Source organism: Ochotona princeps, chromosome 4 (genome assembly GCF_030435755.1).
Source record: "Ochotona princeps isolate mOchPri1 chromosome 4, mOchPri1.hap1, whole genome shotgun sequence".
In the NCBI taxonomy this organism is placed as follows: Eukaryota; Metazoa; Chordata; class Mammalia; order Lagomorpha; family Ochotonidae; genus Ochotona; species Ochotona princeps.
In genome coordinates, this window is record NC_080835.1 from 77686659 (window position 1) to 77707490 (window position 20832).

A 20832-nucleotide genomic window follows, 5' to 3' on the forward strand; every position below is an offset into this window, starting at 1 on the left:
AGAATATTGTTGATGATGTGGTAAAACACAGAGCAATGTGTAGTATCACAGCTGGGAGTGCAAAGAATCCTTGAATAGTTCATTTTGAGTTGCCCAAGTATTTCCAAGTTTGGATATCAGAGGGCCACACGCAGAGGAAGGGATAGACACAGATTCAGCAACATTCTGCTTCCTGCTTTTTTTATTGTTGTTGCTTTTAGATTTTATTCTTTGAAAAAAAAACTAGTTATGACACTCACTGCTGTGCAGGTCAGCCTGGAGTGACCATATGTGGTTGTGGAAACGATGCTGTAGTTTCTGTCTCATTGGGATGAAGTGTGCTGCAGAGCAGAAAAAGGAACAAGGCTCTTAGAGTTTCTAAGCTCCTCAGTGCTACAGTTACCCTGCCAGTTAAGGCACAGATCCTTGAAAATCTGATATGAATGGTCAGCTGATGTTCAGTGACACTGAACGAAGTGCCAGGCTCAGGGCAGGTGTATCCTCACAACACTGAGTGAGGTGAGAGGTTGGGATCACAGATGCATCCCAGACTTGGGCTAATGAGGATGACATGCGGTTCTGAACATCTTCATAGATGTTTTAATCTTTTCCTTATAGAAAATAGAAGAATTTTGCTTCTTATTTCGTTTTCATTCTTGTTCAAGTTTTTTTTCTTTTTCATGCATCCCTAATATCCATATATGTCATTTTCCACCCATCCAGATTCCTTGCTCCTCCCCATTCTGTCCAGGGAGAACTCATAAATGTCATTGGTCACAAATCCACTTTCCATACTCTCCAGAGTCAGGAATCCACTTTCTGATGGATTCACGGCCATGTTGTCATAGTCACACGACACATCATCAGGAGTGGCTTCTCCGGAATGCACCCGGAATGAAATGTTCTTCAGATCTGGCCGAGTCTCAGCTAAGTCGGCTGCACTTTGTTTTCTGATGATGTTGTAGACCTCTAGGTCTGGGCTGTTCTGCTGGTGAGTGGTGGGCCATATGGTGCGTTGTTCCTTGGTGCCAGGGTCTGGCTGCTCCCGTTTCCTGGCAGGAAAGAAAAGCATGCTTGAGAACTTGAGACCGACCAACTGTACATATCCTGTGCAGTCCCCTAGCTGCACTTCTCACCTACACAGCATACGGGCCAGGGCTTCGCGGGTGGCAGGAGAGCAAAGCATTATGCTCAAAGCCATTGTGTATCTGTCATTCACTGCTGCCAGACTGAAGGGTTTTTCTCCTGAGGCTCTGCAAGTTCACCAAGGTTGCAAGGACAGAGCTAGACATACAGGGTGCAGCAGTAACCCTGGGATGCATACATCCCATATTAGGGTGCCTGGGATCAAATGCCAACTTGTTCATCCATTTCAGTTTCCTGCTAATGCATATCCATGGGCAGCAGGGACAGCTGAAGTGCTTGGGTCCCTGAATGAGTTCTAAGATTTTGGCTTTGGCCTGACCTCGCTGGGGTTACTGCAGGCATTTGAGGAGTTACTGTGAATGAATGATCTCCCTGCCTTTTCAGACAAACAAAGAAACAAGCAAACAAATCTGGATGCACAAAAAGTCATATTTTGAAAACTAATCTCTAAATGAGATTTATCACATAGTTCCATTATGAACAAAGGTAACAAACCAGAGTAGAATGAATAATACCTTGACTTGATCACCAATAGAAAACATAGATGTTTTCATTTCACATCACAGATGTAGCTGTCTTAAAATACTGAATGTCCATCTATATTTCAAAATTACTGTAATTATACCACCACTAAATGAAAAGGCATTAATAAAGAATAGCTTTATTGCATTCTCCTTTTTGTAAATATTGTGCCCAACTATAACAGAATTACTGTGTCCTTTGCAACCAAATGTGTTTTATTTTTTATATTTAAAAATATTGTTCTGGGAAGAAGTCTAGAAGCTCCAGCAGACTACAGTAGCAGTCTGTGGCACGCACACACACACAAAAAGGCATATTCAAAAATCCTAGGAACAGATTTCTGCATTAGAATCACAACTCCAAATCATGATAAGGAGCTAAATAGAGTAATGAGGGGAAATCAAGAACCAACAACAGGGACCAGTATGGTGGCATAGTAAATAAAGCCCCATGTGGGCACCACTTTGAGTCCTCGCCGGTCCATTTTCACTTCAGCTTGTTGCTAATGTGCTTTAGAAATCAGTAGAAGATGGCCCAAGTGAATGGGCCTCTGCACCACGTGGCACACCTAGAAGAAGCTCTTGGCTTCAGCCTTGGCTGCTTGCAGCTATCTGAGAAGTAAGCCAGTGGATGGAAGAGCTCTCTCTCTCTCTCTGGATCTCTGTCTTTTAGAGATACAGAGAGTAGGGGAGACAGAGAGGAAGATCTCTGTCTGCTGATTCACTCACCAAGTGGTCGAAACAACCAGAGCTGAGCTGATACAAAGCCAGGAGCTAGGAGCCTCTTCCAGGCCTCCCATGCAAGTACAGGGACCCAAAGCTTTGGGCCATCCTCGACTGCTTTCCCAGGCCATAAGCAGGGAGCTAGATGGGAAGTAGAGCAGCTGGGACACAAACCAGCACCCATATAGGATTCTGGCATGTGTAAGGCAAGAATTTAGCCACTGAGTCATTGCATCAGGCCCTAAAATTCAGTTTTAAATATTACAAATAAGTTTACCAACTTTTTACTCTGCAGTTGATTGTTTTTTAGAAGATTATTTATGGTCCCAGCACAGTAGCCTAGTGGCTAAAGTCCTTGCCTTACACATGCCAGGATCCCATATGGGTGCCAGTTTATGTCCCGATTGCTCCACCTGCTTCCCATCCAGCTCCCTGCTTGTGGCCTGGGAAAGCAGTTGAGGACGGCCCAAGGCCTTGGGACCCTGTGCGCACATGGGAGACCCAGAAGAAACTCCTGGCTCCAGGCTTTGGATCATCTCAGTTCTGGCTGTTGCAATCACTTGGGGAGTGGACCAGCAGATGGAAGATCTTTCTCTCTGTATCTCTTTCTCTCTGTGAATCTGCCTTTCCAATAAAAATAAAATAAATCTTTAAAAAAGCAAAATTTTAATTTGATTCAAAGGAAATAACTAATGAAATGATCACAATAGCTAACATTTTCCAGTGCCTACTCTATATTTATTCACTGATTTTATCCTAAAATAGTCATTAAAAGTTTTATCATTGAATAGATTATACATTGGAATCATACTAGCTCATTCCCACTGGTCATCATAATGAGGCAATTCTTAAGTTGGATGTTAGTTTTCGTTCTGTAAAATGGGAATATTAGTTTTGTCTACACATGCCACCATGATGAGGAATGAAAGGTAACTGAGAAGGGATCTGGAAACCTAGGGAAGACAGCTTAGTGATGATCTATACCTCATGGTACAACCGTTTGGTAGTAATCTACACCTATGTATTCCAGTGAAAGAAAGGTTGTGAGAAGGAATTTAGCTGTCTTACTTTGAATTAAGTGGTTTAATTTCAGATATATCTTCTTTTAAAGATTTATTTAGTTTTATTTGAAAGCAGATATTTAGAGAAGGAGAGACATCAAAAGAGAGATCTTTTATCTACTCATTCACTTCCCAAATGGCTGCAGTGGCCAGAGCTGGGCTGGTCTGAAGGCAGGATCTAGGAGCTTCACTTGGTCACCCATGTAGATGCAGGAACCCAAGGACATGGATCATCCATTTTCTGCTGCTTTCCCAGGCACATAGCACAGAGCTGGATTGGAAGTGGATCAGCTGGGACCCAAACTGGTGCCCATTGTGGATGCTGGTACTGCAGGCAGAGGCTCAACCTGTTATATCACAGTGCCAACCCCAGTTTCAGGTGTTTCTAGAACAGAAACAGATTTGGAACAGATCTTTTTTTTTTTTTTTAATATGGCTCACTATTTACTTCTTCACTCATTCAACATTTGCAGAGTAAGAGTCTACCAGTGGATAATAAGAAGTGAGTAACACAGTTTTGCCCTTCAAGTTTAAAAATCTTCCCACGCACACACCAGATAAGGAAGATGAAGTCACTGTTTAATCGCAGCGAAGCACACATACTTGGTGTTTTTGATTACTCTGAACCCATCAGAGAATTCACCAAATCTGCAGTGGGTGACTGTTTTGTAGCTGTCTGTGCTTTTACTGATGCAAACAGGGCGGTGTTCAATCTCATCTCACAGAAAAATGCAAAGTTTTACACAAGAAAGGTTTTACTTGCCTCTTTTTACAGATCCAGACCCAACACACAACTGTGGCGGCCACAAGGAGAAGGAGAAGGGGAATGCTGGGGATTAGAACATAGGCAAGATTCAAGTCCATTTCTGGAAAGAAAAAAGTGCACTGTCAGAATTGATGCTTTCTCTTACTTCCAAGTGATGTACACATACTTCCAAGTAGGCTTAAAAGCATAAATGGCAAAGAATTCCAAAGAGCGCATTCTGAACAGGAGACAGACACACAGCGAGCAGTTAGCAAGAGGCTGTTGACCTAAGATGGCTCACTATCCAGTTGCTGCTGCTTCAGTGAGATGGCAAACCTGGCAACCATCTAAAATGAAAAGCCAAACAAACACCTAACCCCACCATATACATTACCATAATAACACCGAACAACAGAAATACCAGTTACCCTTGCCCAGCACTTCGTACTTTGCTCAAAGCATTTTCACACATGGGATCTGTTATACAACAAAGAATTTTTTACTAGCATTTGTCTCTGGGTCCTTGTGGCTGTATGTCTTTGGAATTTATTTGGGAAGTAGGGGTGGCTTTGTTACTTAGGAGCTTCTCAGCCGTGTCTTAAGATGAGGACTGGTCACATCTCAAAGAATGATGATGTATTTATATGATTGGAGGTTGGAGCCAGGTGACAGGAGCCTGACCTCTGGAGATTGAATTCCATCACCTGAACAAACAGATCACACATGGGAAATGAAATGCAAATAAAACCTCTGGACACCAAAGCTCAGTAGAGCTTCCTGGCTGATCAGCACATCAATGTACCAGGAGGATGATATAGCTGGATCCCATTGCCAACAGGACATGGAAGCACCCCACTTGGAGACAGGCTTATGTGTCACTTTCTTTGGTTGTTCCTGCTTTGTATCTGTGCAAAGAGTAGGTTTAGCTATAATGTTTTCCTGGGATCTGTGAGTTGTTCTATGGCATTATCAGAACTGGGAGGGGAGAGATAGTGGGCATCCCTGGATCTGTAGCAAAGTGGTCAGAAGTGTGGGTGCCCCCAAACTTGTGGCTGATCTCAAGTGGGGACATTCTTGTTGTGGATTGAGCCTGTAAGCTATAGGGTCACTTCTAACTCCACTGGTATCAGTTTTGAACTGTGGCATTACAACAGCTGATTTCACTTCACTGTCACAGGAATGCTGTCAGGTAGAAAGGAAACTACAACTTGAAGTATAGAGAAGCTAAGTGGTTTTCTTTAAAGTTGCCCAGTGACCAGAAGCAAGATTCTCTCTTGAAACTCAGGACAGGAGTGAGATTCAAGGTCCATTAGCATCTGATCTATTGTTGCATTGCTTTTATGTTTCAAGATCTCCACTTGAAGTGTTTCTGTCTATTTCCTCTATTTCACAGAAGCATTTTCATCACAGATGTTACATGTTATGCCTTGGGTACTTCTAGTCCTGTTTTTCTACATCCACTTTCTCACCCCCACTCTACTCCATGTTGTGTCTCATAAGTGGTCCTTGTGGTTCTATCTTCATTCTATCTTCATGTCGATTTTCATTTTCTGTCCAGTTCAATCTTTAATCGTAAGATAATGCTTTCTGTATATTTCATCACATCATCTAACGTGGCTTTTGTCAAGCCACAGTTGTCCCATCTAATTCTATTTGTAAGTAGTCATGGGAAAAAACAAAGTAGGGAATGTAACCATGGATGATTTGTAATTGGGAGACTCCTGTTATCTGTTTCTCCCAGGTATGTATGGTGTATATACCTTTACTTTCTTCAAATGTTTCTTTGGCATCTTCTTTCTGTGTTTCTTCTGGAAATATGGGTATAGCTGGCTCTGTTGCTGAACCTGGGGAGAGACACATGAACTTGAGAACATGCAGAAAGGCCTTGCATTGTAGGCATCTTCCAAGATCCTATCATGTTTAAATCGGGATGCCACTTACGGAAATGCAACCAGTGCCACTTATATTATAAACAACAGAGCAAAGGGTGGAATTTTCTGCCCTGGAGGTTTAGTTGTCAAAGGCCAAGGCAATCAATTAATAGATGACATCAAGGTACATAAAGCACTGAAGTACTGAGAAGAAGGGACAATGGCTGATTTTTGGAACCATGAGTAATCAGCTTGGCTCATTTCTTGTCTCATTAGATAAAAACAGTTCCCTTCATTTTGACAGTAATAACAAGTAATACTCAAAACTGAACTTAAAACTGTTACTTTTTCAGTTTTAAGAGAAGTAGACAATATCACAGACAGAGACTAATGAACTGGTTGTCATGCTTAGGTGTGGCATATGCTGGTACAAACTGTCTGGGTTACCAATAGTGGTGTTTCAATTGAATGATCAGCTCTAAAGGAAACATGTTTCTAAATTTATTAAGATCTGTGGAACAGCCTTAATTAACCCATATTTCAAATGATAGGCTCACCTCTATGCCTTGTAGAAGGAGTTGTTGTCTTCTCTATAGCAGAAGAAAACAAAAAAGAAAACAATAACTATATAATTTTCATACCATCTGAATGTAATAAGCTAGAGCATGGTATCCACTTATTTGCTTGTTTGACCATCTGATACACTGTTTATTGTTACTAGATACCAGGAATTAGGTTAGTAAGACAAAATAATGACTTTTTTTTACATAAAGGCTGCCTTTTCTGTGACTTTACTTTCATGCTTTTTTTTCACTTTTAGAGAATATTTTAAAACATCTGAGTATGAGAATTCCAATTTATACACCAAAACAGAAAGACTACCATAATGAAACCCAATGTGCTATCATATAACTTCAAGTTCTATTAATGTAAAACTACTCTAGTTTTAACAATAATCTCTATTCCTCCTGTACTACATTCCCAGCCTGGCTTACTTTAACATAATCCCATATATTTCATTAGTTCATACAGGGGGTATTTGGGAGAACAAGAAACTCATCTCCAAATAGCAGAAGTAAGTGAGCAGCTAAGTAGACTACTGACCAGCTCCACAATTCTGGTGGTCTCAGGAAAGGCAGGATACGAGACAGCCTATGTCAAGTGTTTTTGCTTTAACTGAGAGAATGTCCACCTCTTGCACTGGCAGTGAGTCATGCCCTAAGGTTCATAGGGACAGGCTGCTTAAGGGCACGATTTTAGAAATCGTATTTGCAAGGCCAGGCCAAGGCTAGTCATAGTTCTACTCAGAAAGGACAGAAACTCTTAACCATCTTCTCATAAATGTGTCTAGAGGGGATACAAAACAATTTTTTAAAACAAAACAGTTGTTATGTAGTGCCTACTGTGTGGTAGAAACTGTTCTAAATGTCTCACATGAATAAAATCAGTCCTGAGAAGAGCCTCATGAGGTTAGTCTCATTATTCTGGTTTTACATGAAGAAACCAAGATATGGGGAAAGTAAGCAACTTTCACAAATCTCATAGGTAATAAGTGGTTGAATTAAGATTTCAACCAAATAAAGTCAAATGAAAATTAAAGTAGAAGGAGATACAACTTCATGATGTAGTGAAGATAAAAGAGCAGATTAAAAATAATCTTGGTCCTGTAGTTTTTTTTTTAAATATTTTATAGGATGGCCATATAATCTGAAAGTACAGGAGACTATTAGATATCATTTATTCTGTGATTTTTCATTGGAATATGTATTTTGTAAAGTGTTAACTTCAATATCTACTCTTATTGTTGTTCTCCCCCCATCCCCGCTAGTCCACTGCACTGTGCAGAACTGGAATAAACCCTAACCACCCATGCAGCATTTGCACTGATCTTTGGCATTCACCTGTGAGGTATCTGATTTCTCTGAATGTGCCTATGCCTCTAACATGTTTCACAGGTAATCAGGTGTTCAGTCTGGCCAGCATGTGACTGATTCCACATGGCCATGTTCTCACATCTAGTTTAAGAGACCATCACTCCCACTCTCTTGATGGGCTGGTGTGCTATCTTGTGGAATCTACATGAGTGACCATTCGCCTCGCCCATCAAGTGGTTAAACGTGTGTTTCCAGGCCTCATATCAACCATTCAGCAAAGTGGGCAGAATCGGAGGAAGGCAATTAAAGTACACTGTGAGTGAGGTTATCTCATCCTCATGGGAGGATGGCCAACCTAGTTTTATACAATTCTGGAAGGTTTTCCAGGGGAAGTTTTTAAATTTCTTATTTTAAAATAATTTCAGATATATGATTGACAATCATGGTTTCAAGACCTCTCATGATCCTTCAGCTTACCATCTCACTACATTTCATTTTCTTATTTTGTCTCTATTTATCTCTGTCTTAACATTTTTCTTTATTATTGAATTATCAGCTTTATTTTTATTTAAAAGGCAGAGACAGAGACAAGCTGACAGACACACACAGAGGTCTTCCATTCACTGGTTTGCTCCTTAAATGTCCACAGTAGCTCAGAGTCTGATATGCCAAGCCAAATCCACGTGCCCAGAACTCAGTCAAGTCTTCCATCTGGACAGCAGGGATGGAATTATTTGAGGCAATCCCTGCTGCCTCCCTCTGTGTACATTAGCAGGAAGCTGGAATCAGAAGCAGACTAGCACGTGGACTGAGGTACTCTGATGTGGGATATGGGCATCCCAAGCTGTGTCTTAAAGCATTGCCAGATACCTGCCCCGATCTATCTGTGTGTGTACATACATACAGGAGAGACACATGTGTGTGTATATACACAAATATATATTTTTCCTGAGGCTAATTTATGGGCATAATACCCTTTTATTCTATATTTGAGTCTATATTTCTATATTTCATTCTATATTTGAAAGAAAGGGGAAAGATGGTATTGTGGCAGAGCTCTTGCAATACTAGAATCCCATATCAGAGTGCTGGGAAGGCATTAGATGATGGGTCAAGTACAGAGGTTCTTGATACACATGAAGGAGACCTGAATGGGGTTCCAGGCTCTTGACTTTGGCCTGACCTAACTGTTGCATTCATTTTGGGATCTCTCTCTTTCTCTCTTTTACTGTGCTTTTCAAATGAATCATGAATGAATGAATCTTGAAAAGGGAAGAGACCCATTCTCTTACATAACCACAGTGTGATGGCAAAAAAAATTGATGTAATGATATTATATATAATCCACAAATCTTATTCAAATTCTGACAAGTGTCTTTCATAGAAAATCACCATCACCATTGTCACTGTCACCACCATTATCACCATCATGGTCAACATGGTCTCAGATCCAATCCAGTATCACTTGTTCCAGTTAGTTTTTGGGAGAAAAGGTGATATTTAACCTGAACCTGAAGGATGAGAGCAGGTGTACTGGAAAAAACATGCTTGGTCCCTGGCTTTCCTGTCTCTTATGCTTTGACTACAACTCTGTCAATACCTTCTAAAATATACTTGCCTTATTAAAACTTTTGGTTGTGCCATCTTGTTTCCTGCCTGAACTCAGTCTAGTACAGGCACTAGCAAAGTCCTGAACAATGTCATTTTTTTTCCAATGGCACAAAATGTCAAAAATAAAGGAATGTTAGGGCCCAGCAGCGTGGCCTAGCGGCTAAAGTCCTCGCCTTGAAAGCCCCTATATGGGATCCTATATGGGCGCCGGTTCTGATCCCGGCAGCTCCACTTCCCATCCAGCTCCCTGCTTGTGGCCTGGGAAAGCAGTTGAGGACGGCCCAATGCATTGGGACACTGCACCCACGTGGGAGACCCGGAAGAGGTTCCAGGTTCCCGGTTTCGGATCGGCACGCACTGGCCCGTTGTGGCTCACTTGGGGAGTGAATCATCGGACGGAAGAACTTCCTCTCTGTCTCTCCTCCTCTGTGTATATCTGGCTGTAATAAAATGAATAAATCTTTCAAAAAAAATAAAGGAATGTTAAGGCAGATTTCCAAATCTCACATTTAGAAATGTTAAATAAGTGCAAACATTTAAGTCATGGAGCTGACAATGAGCAAAAGTTATAGGAAACCAGTTTTCAACAAATGTTTTGCTTTTATTGCTCTAAGAAATGGACCTGCTAAGCAGTCTAGAGTTTTGCAGTCTCTCCGTCTGAGGCAGTTCTCTATGGTGGGGAGAGCCAGGTCATCGGAGAGAAGAATTCATCAGAGGAAAAACATCTCAGCAACAAAAATTTTCCCCAATACTTATAGTCCAATTCAAACAATTTTAAATGGCAGAGTTATTTAGTCCTAAACTAGATGTAACTAATAAGGCACTTATTCCTACAAGAAAGAATGCAGAATTGGGGCCAAAACAGTTAGCTTTTAGGGAGGTGAGAAACTTCAGAGACAGATCAAAAACCAGCTCCAATTTAAATCCAAGTCAGCTGCAGTGGAAGGATCTGGAAAACATCAACAGAGTAGGACCATGGGCTTGCAGCCAATTCCAAACCCTTACAGATCTGGCAACAAACTTGAATTGGTAAGGCATGGACAAGGGTGGTGTGAGGAATTTAAACCTGATCAGCAAAAATGCCTGCTATCTTTTCAAGGGCAGCGAAACTGATATACTTTGTCATGTATTTCTGCTGGTCGTTGTGTTTCTTTCAAGCCACAGAAAACACTCACATGATTGCTGGCCTTGCAGGAGCAATGACCGGCTTACTCCAAGCTCCTACAGCCAATCTCACATGTGGAAAGAATAAGACTCTCTGGTTGTCCCCAGAGAGGGCTTTTTATTTCTTGGAGTTCTCTGAAGTGTTGCTTTATCACGTATAAACTAGACTTTGTTTTTCCCACAGCCTTTCTCTTAGCATCTGATAATCTTTCCTTTGCTAGCTAATCCTAAAATGGTGAAATCTCATTGCATATCCATTTATAAGACTTCCCCGAGTTTAACATTGCTGGCACTTACAACAAGCTTTTTCAGAGATCACATAACAAATTCTTGGTACTAGCAGCTACTTATAAAATGAGAAGATTGAGAAGTTAGCCACATCACTTGAAAGAGGATTCATTACCATCAGAATATTTGCAAATGAAATTATTCTTCATGTTGCAGCGGTCGTCATTCCACTGGAACATGTAGGGACCTCCAATGCCAGCAGGTGCCGATGGTTGATGGTACATGACCACACAGACCTCGCTGCCGCAGGAAGGCTCATCCACATACCAATTTCTGTAGAAAAGGAATCAGCAATGGAACAACTGGATAAGGAGATCATGTTTATGTGTTTTCTGTTACTATATTTAGCTCGTGGATTTGGAGGCTGAAAATTGAGGTGGCCCATCATATCTACTCATATCTAAGCCGTGTCCAAACTTTGGGATGGCAGATGCCCCAAGACATCAAAGCCATTATTTTCTTCTCAAACTCTGCTGAGCCGCCCAATTCTGCTTCAGAACACAATCCAAAGAGAGAGAGGAATAAACAGAACATGCTTTTTTTATATAGACATCAGAATCAATCATCTCAGATTTATCACAACCTCTTAGAAAGGGCAGTATACTATGCAATATAAGCAAAGTAATTATAAGAACAAACAGCTGGCAGGGCTAGTCTGGAAGACTTATTTCTGTTTTACTTTTGGTTAATATTTTTTTTCAGATATCAGATGTACTATTGAGAGGCTTGGCTTATCTCATCCAGAAGAGCCTGTCCTCTACCCACCTCCCCAACTTTATAGTCACAACCACCTTGGTAGCAAGACTTTCCAAAAACACAGAGGCTGTCAAAGCAGGTGAGGGGGTAGGAAGTAGAGCAGGAGGATCTTTTGGTCTTTGTTAGTTTTTAGGATGTTTCTACTTGATCTGGGTGATGATGAAGCCCTCAGCCTCCACTGTCAGATGCGTTGTCTTTGTCTCCATTGCCCTGTGACGGGGTACATCAGCAGCCTTAGCTCTACCAGATAGTGTCACTTAGAATTAAATGTGCTACTGTCCAGTTAGATGTGGGAGTGTCACGTGAAAACTTTGGATCCCATGGAGAATTTAAGTCTGCAAGCACCCTTTCTATGTATTGGTTCAGAGTTGGTTTTGTAGTCTGTTTGGTTACCTGTCTGAGCTGTTGCTCTCTGGAATAGATTTTACCCTGATGTCCACACCATTTAGTTGGGTGCTGGTGTTGTTAGAGGCCCTCCCCAGGAAAGGGACAGCCAAGAGATGGTCTCCAGATAGTACCACGGTATGGCTCTGCTTGGTTCCTGCGTTGCTCTCCACCAAAAGAAGATCTTTTGTTCACTTAGTTGAATTCCTTGGACAGTACCTGAGCTTGCAGCACACACTGGTTGGACATTATGCCTGGATAGCTGGGAGACCTGATGGGTTGGCCTCTGTACCTCATTACAACCTCCAGCCCATTTTTCAACCCTAGGCTGGGCCTGCTCCCCTGATGTGCCTTGTTCCCCTCCCCAATAGCCTTATAGTTTATGTTAATTCATCTCATAGCCAAGTAGAATATTATGCCTGGTGCATGGTTTCTGGATGAGAGCCAGTATGCCCACACAGTACTCACTGGTGGAGGGGCAGGTCAGATTCTTGGGAATACGCACCCTGTAATGCCATGGCAAGTGAACATGGTAATAACTTCCCAGGAGGGACTGATGGACATTTACTCCAAAAACCACACAGTGAGGATGGGGAGAATATACAAATATTACAAGGACTTTCAGACACAGGGTATAGGTTGAAACTGATGTTCAGGCTTGAATTATCAAGCTGTACATTAGAGTGCTCAGAGTGGAACCAAGGAAGTGATCACTCTCCAATGTTGAATATTTGAACTGAATAGGAGGCACTTCTGGTTGATATGTTTCTACACTGGTGCCTTAGCCTATGGAGCAGAGCTATAGAAGTGGAGAAGGAAAGTGGAAACCTCTGAAGCCACATTCTCCCTTTCCCTGCTAAGACAGTAAATCAGCAAGAGTGTCTTATCCAGGGGAAGATAGCAGGAGGTAGTGTCACCCTTAAAGGCCTAGGGAACACAAGGGTAACATTTCCCATCAGTGCTTCAGACATACCTAATCTCAGGTTGGATGGCCCTAGAATGACTCCATTTTAGCATATTATTATGTCTGGATTACCAGGCATTGTATGTCAAGGCCATTGGGCACTGTATGAGCAGGTAGAAAAGAATTCCATGACATCCACCACTGTACCACAGCATCTCCTTGGCTTATAAGTGTGTTTGAGGGAAACCCTGATTAATGGCTGGTTGAGGTAGCTTGGAGCCTGGATCTTAGAGAGGTTAACTGAGTCTGCAAATACAAAACAACTGGACAAAAGCTGCACTGCAGCAGTGCTGACACCCCACTCAGAGGTAGCCTTGAAGATAGTGGTAAGAAGATGGTCATTGTTTTGGCTGTCAAATTACTCAAGCAAGTTAACTTAGTTAATCACTCTGTATGAAGAGAGAAGTTATCAGAGATTACAATATATGAGCACTCAGGGGTAAGGCAAACAATATGGCAACTGATGAGGAGTCTAAGCAAAGACTGAAAAATTGAGGACTCAGGAGTATTGAATAATTGGGAACAGACACTGGGGGAAGGTCTTGGATAAACAGGAGAAGGCATATGGCAAGGGGAATAATGTAGGATGATCTTTTTATTACAGGTTAAAGCCTGCGAGGAAGCAGTTACCATGGAAGAGGCACTAAACCATCAGGGAGATATAATGACTCACCTAGGTTGTGTTGGCTAGCCTGTTAGCAGCCACCATGGTGCTGGAGTAACAGACACATCTCTAGCAGCCAAGGAGGAAGCTATATATGGGCTCAATATGATTGGCTCCACTGATGTAATTGAGCTAACTACTGCTAAACTAATTTGGCTGATCTCACTTTTGCTAAAGCCAACATTCAACCTCCCAGCAGCAGAGAGCCAATACTGAGTCTCTGACACAGCACCAAGACTTGCGGAGACCAACCTGTCATTCACTGGGTCCTTGAAAGGCACAGTGATTAATTCGGACAGAAATAGCAGACAGTCCTTAGGGGTTTATTCAGTAGCTCTGTAAAGGCCTACACAGTATTTAATCTCCCAGAAGAGGAGCCCAAGTAACATCTCAGAAAACAAAGGGAACTACTTTCTAACAAAGTGTGGGTGGGAATAGGAACCTGTCATGGGCTCTACTAGTCCTATCACATACTGTGTCATCCTGAAGCTGCCAGTGGACAGAGGGATGGAACAACTTGCTAGAAATGGCTGAAGCACCATCTTAGAGGCATTGCTTTTCAGAGACAGGGCACTAATCTTTAATATGCACTGTACTTAAATGAATGATTCATAAAGTCTCATGTCTTGAAGAGTAGAGCACATGATCCTGGAGGCCAAGAAGAAGGAGTAAGGAACGTGTGCTTCTTACCTCTGTAATGTGGAGCTCCAGGTAGAGGTTTTGGTTCTCAAAGGGGAATACTTTTACCCCTAAATAAGCAAGAGTCTTATTGAACTATGAGTTCTAGGTACTGATTGGGCACTTTGGGATCCTTGTGCACAGAGGCTGGCCTCCAAGAAGAGAAGTCACTATCTTAGCAGGATGCTCAAGCAGGCAGGTCTACCGTTCTGCCTTAGAGGCAGGGAGAAGGCCTCCCAGCTTATCTCCTTGAGCACCTCTTGGTGTACTCACCTGTCCAATGTTGATGATCGGTAGAAAAGTGCACAACCCTTAGCCCAAGAAGTAGAGGTGACTAGGGCCTTAAAGTTCAGAAATGAGAGTGTGGGTCATGTAGCAAGGTCAATTGTAGAAACACTGAAGGTTAGGGGATCTGGACTGAATAGGGAACAGGGAGGCCAATAAATATCAGTTGTGGCTCTGAGGGCAGCAGCACTGATGGGAAGTGTTCACCCAACTAAGCTTCCTTTATTTCCCCCAGGAATAGAAGCCCATGAGAATTCTGCTGCCCAAATTAATTTGAAGATGTGAGTCTGTTCAGCATAATGGGTAGCCCAAGAAAGATGCTAACACACTTCCTTAAAAGTAACAGGTAAAAAATGTTTTAATTTTCATTTGTTTGATTGAGAGTAAGTTTAGACTTTTTTCCCCATGTGATTGTTAGATATTCTGTTTTGTGAACAATGCTAATTCTTTTGTCATATTTTGGGGTGTTAGTGTCTTATTGTCTTATAAAAAAGTACTCCATTACAAAAATATACGAACTCTGTTAAACTAATTACATCTCCTCAATCTAATGTCTGTCTCATAATTTTATATGCCTTAAACATTGTTTATGTCATTGCACTTTTTATGGAGGGGTGATAGTAATGTGGGATGTGAGTCAGCTTATGATGTTGTGGGTTTAGAAGGGTCGTGAGTCCCTTCTTGAAGTTCCTTCACTTGTTTAATTCATGACTTAGAGAGCCTGCTTGGATTCCTTGCCCATTTTCAGAGTTCCCTGTGCCTGGAGTCCTATCTAGAGTCTCAGCCCTATGGATATAAAAAGGTTCCTGTCCAAAAGGCCAGATTGCCAGAACCACTGAATTCAAGGACTGTGGAAACGAGGCCACTGGGCCACATCCACCTGAACAGAGCTCTTTGGACATCTGATGGACCCGAAGTAGGTCTGCATTTATAAGCTTCACCACACTGCTTTGATTAGTAACTCCTCTGCCTGGCCAAGTCTTCTCTGCCTCCCTGATCTGGCACTGGATCCAGCTGGCTCTTTTTTGAGTGATGTCAAGTGAGCCAGCTGCTGTGAGTCCCACACACTTACCTAAATTTTGATGTGCTGCCATCAGTCCAAGCATAAAGGTCCTGGCAGGCTGTGCCATTGTTTTGTTTCTCTTCACGCCTCCTGAGCCCAATCCAGAAATCACCATCAGATGCCAAGAGGTTTTCAATGAACTTTTCTATCAGTCTCTGTTCATCTTCAGACTCAATGCTGACCAACTGGCCCCCATTCCTCCTGCAGGCTTCTTTGGCTTCCTCAAAGTTCAGTCTTCGAGAAGCATCATGGAAGTAAATGACTTTATAACAAGGCTTCTGTGTCCCTCCCCGGCAAACCAGCTGCCCTAGAGAGAGAGAGAGAGAGAGAGAGAGAGAGAGAGAGAGAGAGAGAGAGAGGAGAGAGAGAGAGAGAGAGGATAAAAAGAAAACAACCTGTTTCTGTGTACAAAAGGTATATGTGGGTAGGGGTGCCTGTAGATGTCTAAATGAAGCTATAGCTGGGCAGGAATTTTGATTACTCATGCTTTCATGTCAGGATTTCCAGAGCAAATATTTCTTCCAGCATGAAGATGCAGTTGTTTAAACTCTAGAGGTGCATAGAGTTTAGGGAAATCAGGATTTATTATTCCACTACAGATTCTTAAAAAAGCAGACATTTTTTATTATCCCTTGAAAAGAGAGGCAGATAAAGCTTTAGAATTTCACTTCAAAGCAAACCTTCATGCACCTTCATGCCATTAAGGAGTTTTGGGGAGACAGTGTGGCTTACAGCAAGGATCTAGTAATTCCATCAGGTAAGAAAGGCATTCAAAATCTGTCATTGGCTGTTTTATTGTGGAACCCCTTGTCTATGTAGAAGGATTGAGAGTTCAGTCAATCTCCAGGTCAAGCAGAAGCTAAGGGCATCAGATGTGTGAGGTTTTCTGCTCAGGACAGTCTCTTTTGAACCTAAATTCAAGATCTCTGTTTGCTGAACGCTTACAGTGTTCTCTGCACTAAGGTTAGGATATTATGTTTACATACACATTCTATGTCTTTTCACCTTCGTAACAATCCCAGGATGCAGCTGTTGATCCTGCCCCATTCTACCAATGAGAAAACTGAAGCTTGGAGATGTTAAGTCATTCAGCTGAGAATATATAGCTCTCAGTAGTATCACTTGAGCCGGAACTCATGATAAAGTCATGCTGGTATCACTGAATTATACACCTGGCTCCCCACTCCAGCTCACCCCAGGCTTGCATACAGGGAGCCCATATAGTGTATCTCATCTGATGGACACTCCGAGGGCCAAAGACCATCCCAGACATACAGAGGGGATCCCACTGAGGAGCAATAAACAAAGAGTTCACAAGCATATGTCACTCTCTCTTGTCTTTGGGTGATGGAAGCCCTTTCTGCAGCTGAAACATGAGTGTTATTATGCCTGTGCTCATTCAGCGTTTATGGTGTGCCTGCTCTGTGCCTGTGCTAGGTGCTGGGAAGACAGAAACAAGTCCCAGTTTTTATCCCCTGGCCCATGCTTCTGAATCTAAATGGGCAAAGTGAAAACCACCTTTCAATAAGGGGAGTTATCCCCTGCAATGAGAGAACCAAAATGTGAGCTGTGGGTGTGAATTGCTGCCACAGGGGATGATGGGGAAGGACTTTGATTTAGGAACCTCTTCTTAGATCTTCTGGAACATTCTTGTTTTCCTAACTTGTCTTCCTCCTCTATTGGGAATCAATCACTTCCAGCCTTCCCAATTTTGTCCAGGGTACATACAGGACAAAAGGCCACCCATAGTGAAGTGTATTGTTAGCACTACCTGGCGAAGAGGACATACAGATGATTCTGCTTTTCCTTTTCTGTTTCTTTCACCACTTCTGTAACAACATTCTCAATGAGCAATGAGGGAGCATCTGCTCCCTTCTCCTTTCAGTCCAGTTGCTCTAACTGGACCTGCCCATCAGCAAATCAGGAGGGCTCCAAAGGGGTTGGGGGTGGAATGGGCATTCTGACCTGGGAGGAGTTCCAGGGAGGCTGTGGCTGAATGCTGCTGCATGGGGAGGCTGGGCCAGCCAGTCTTCCGGGATTCTCTTAACTTAGCTCCAGCAGAGGGAAGCTTATGGGCCCCCAGGTCCAGCTACCTTCTGCTGCAGCTAGGGTAACCACAAGCTGCTGCTGGATCCACGGATGCCTCCGCTCAAACCTAACACCTGGACAAGAGTGTCCAGTGGAGTGTGCAGGCAATAGCCACAGAGGCCACCAGGGCTGGAAAAAGACCCAGGGGCCCATCTGGTTCCCCTGATTCCAGGAAGTGTCCTCTTTTCACTTGCAGGAAAGGGCAAGAGCGGAAAGAACTTCTGTCCCCCCACGAGACCTGTTGAGTACTGAGCCCATGCAGCCCTTTCCTTTTGTTGCCTGATTCCCCATGCCCGTCCTGAAACAATCTTCAGATTTTTTTTTTTAAATCAGCTCCGCATGTCGGGATACCAGCCTGCCATTTGTCTGAGCCCGCAAAGGGGATTCATGAGAGGTTTTGTGCAAGCGAGGGCATGACCAGACTCCCTCTGGCATGCAAACAGCTGGAAAAGACAAGAAACTGGAGCACTATACCTCCTCTGGGGTCCATGTCCAAGGCTGCAGTGACACAGGAGGAAGGAAACAGAGAGTCATTCCCTGGAATCAAGCCGGCTTGGGGGGAGGAGGGCTAACTGCGCGGTTTTCCTGATCTCTAAGCGCTCTGGTCTCAGGCGCCCGGTTCAGCTAGCCGGGCTCAGCTAGCCCAGCTCTTCAAAGAGAACAGGCAGGGTTCCCACTGCATCACGGAGACACAAAGTGGACGGCAGATGGAAGCTAAATAGTGAGCCTGTTTTGCGTGAGGGTCCGCAGACTAACCCTGCCGTGCTCAGTGGGGTAGACACAAGGGGGCAGCCACGGGTGTAAGATTGCCTATGCCCCACTCAGCCCATGTCCTCCCACCCACCAGTATAACCCTGAGCCAGTTCCAGTATACACAAGGAACTGGGCGGCCGAGGAGGCACCAGCCTCCCTGCATTGCTAGCACTCACCGCTCCACAGGCGTTCAGGGGCTCCTGGAGGACCCGCCAGCAGGAAGGCGAGTAGCACGGCTTGCAGAACTGCCCCAAGCGGCATGGCCCGGTTCTGGTGCACCCTCTGACAGTTGGGTACTGTGACTGTGAAGCGGCCGGCCCAACGGCGGGCACAACTGCAGCGGCATCTCCCGCGGACCAACATACAGGGCACCCGGAGGAGGCGGGGAGAGTCGGGAGTCCAGCGGTCACCCCTCCGCCCGCTGGGACGTCACTGCGGAGTGGGCAGCCCCACCCGGCTGGCCCACCCCCTACGGCCTCCTCTAGTACTGTGTCTCAGAAGGGCGGGAGCCACGGCAAGGCCAGCTCCACGCCCCTCACTGCGCTTACCCAGAGAGGTCCTGTACTAGTCTATAAAAAACCCCGTCTGCCCTGAGTTGGGATGATGAAGCACACTCTGCAATTACAAAACTGTACCACATTGGGCTTCTGTTTCCCCGGCTATAGCTAAATTTACCAGCTCTAAAGGGAGAGGCTCAGTATGCATACCTGCCTGGGACACACTTCCAGTGCTCAGGACTACACCCGGGAAAGCAGCAGCAGCCCAGAGAGAATGATGCTGAAGCAGGTGCACACCAGCCAGAAAGACTGTGGGACACAGTGTGGGTAGCGTCCAGACAAGGTGGCAGAATCCAAGTTTTCCAGGCTGAGAGGAGAGCTGCTAACACTGTCTTTCAGAAGCCAGGGCGTGAGCAGGATCTCAGCAAGGGAATAATTCTGCTTTTTGTACTGCAGGTACAGTGGGAGAGAGCGGTGAGTAGGGAGGATACCCTTGGACTTGTGCCAGAAGGGAGATGACCTCCCCAGCCCTGGGAAACAATGACCCTGCCACTTTTGGAAGAGCCTTTTTAAACCATTCCAGCCTTCAACGTGTGCTCCCTCTTGGAAACTCCCAGAGTTGTGTTTTACACAACCTTCTTAATGTGCAAGATGTTTTCAAATCATTCAGTGAGTCTTGTTTCTAAGTATAGTGGGTCTGAAGGTCTTGCTTTTCAGACTAACCGTGAGGTTGAGAAACATAGCAGAAGCTCCCTCTGAGCCAGACTTCTGGATTTTGATCCCAGTTTGCTTTTGATTACCTTTTCAAACTGCTTTTTTTTTTTTTTTTTAATACAAATAGGGAAGCAGACAAGTTCCTAAGGCCTTGAGCCACTGAAAATCAATAGAAACTGGGCTGGGCATGGGCGGGAGGGGTGGGATCTGTTTCAGTGTCAGCCGAGAATAGATGGAAACTCCACTAAGCGGAAAATTGCATGTTCAGCAGGATAAAGCCTGGCCATATGGCAAATCCATTTAAGTAATTTTCTATGTCCTGACTGTAATATCTCACATCCAACACATGCTCTTTCTATTTTATTTGATAAAAACAATCAAAGAGAGAACTGATATGGTTTAAGGAAGCATTGGTTATTTTGTTTCAAATCCTGGTCTTCATTCAGTATCTGTATGGCCTGTAGCAAGTCCTTTTGCATTTCTGTGTAACATTAATAGTATCTTGAGAGTTTCATCAGGGTTTGATAAGGCAAATTTACATGTCAGGACATAGCTAGATGGGCACTTGATGTTAAGTGAAAAGCATTTATTTCTAATATTATCTTTTACAGTTTTTGAAAGTTGTTATTTTGGTTTCAATCGTTAAATTGTATCTTAAGTTCTTTTAGTGTCCTGGATTGGTTCAGATCCACTTGTTTAGGGTGTTCAGTCAACCAAGTGTGGTGTCTTCACAGCTCCCCGCGTCCAGTGACTCTGTGCTTCTGCTTCCTGAGGAGGAAGAGCATTCGTCCCACCCCTTTTCTTTCTATGTCTTGGTGTGACTGACTGACCAACAGACCGAACCACAGGTTTCAGAGCCTACACCAGAAAAGACCTCACTTATTTTCTTTGCTCCCCTGAGAGGAACATGCCTCAGACATTCCACTGGTCCGTATATCTCCCCAAGAGGACAGCACAGAGCCAGGGGTGGCCCCAGGAGGCAGATGGGCTGGCGGTGAGAGCA

General features: G+C 43.7%; 1 protein-coding gene across 1 annotated transcript; it reads right to left on the bottom strand.

The window, feature by feature from the left end:
- Nucleotides 1–208: 208 nt before the first annotated feature.
- LAYN (layilin) lies at nucleotides 209–19002 on the bottom strand. The gene is made up of 8 exons (XM_004585046.3): nucleotides 18795–19002; nucleotides 18340–18363; nucleotides 15787–16084; nucleotides 11099–11256; nucleotides 6604–6636; nucleotides 5936–6019; nucleotides 4194–4296; nucleotides 209–1031 (listed from the first exon to the last, which is right to left on the bottom strand). Exons 1-8 carry the CDS (start codon nucleotides 18979–18981, stop codon nucleotides 668–670), a joined length of 1251 nt encoding a protein of 416 aa, XP_004585103.2. The 5' UTR covers nucleotides 18982–19002; the 3' UTR covers nucleotides 209–667.
- Nucleotides 19003–20832: the final 1830 nt, after the last annotated feature.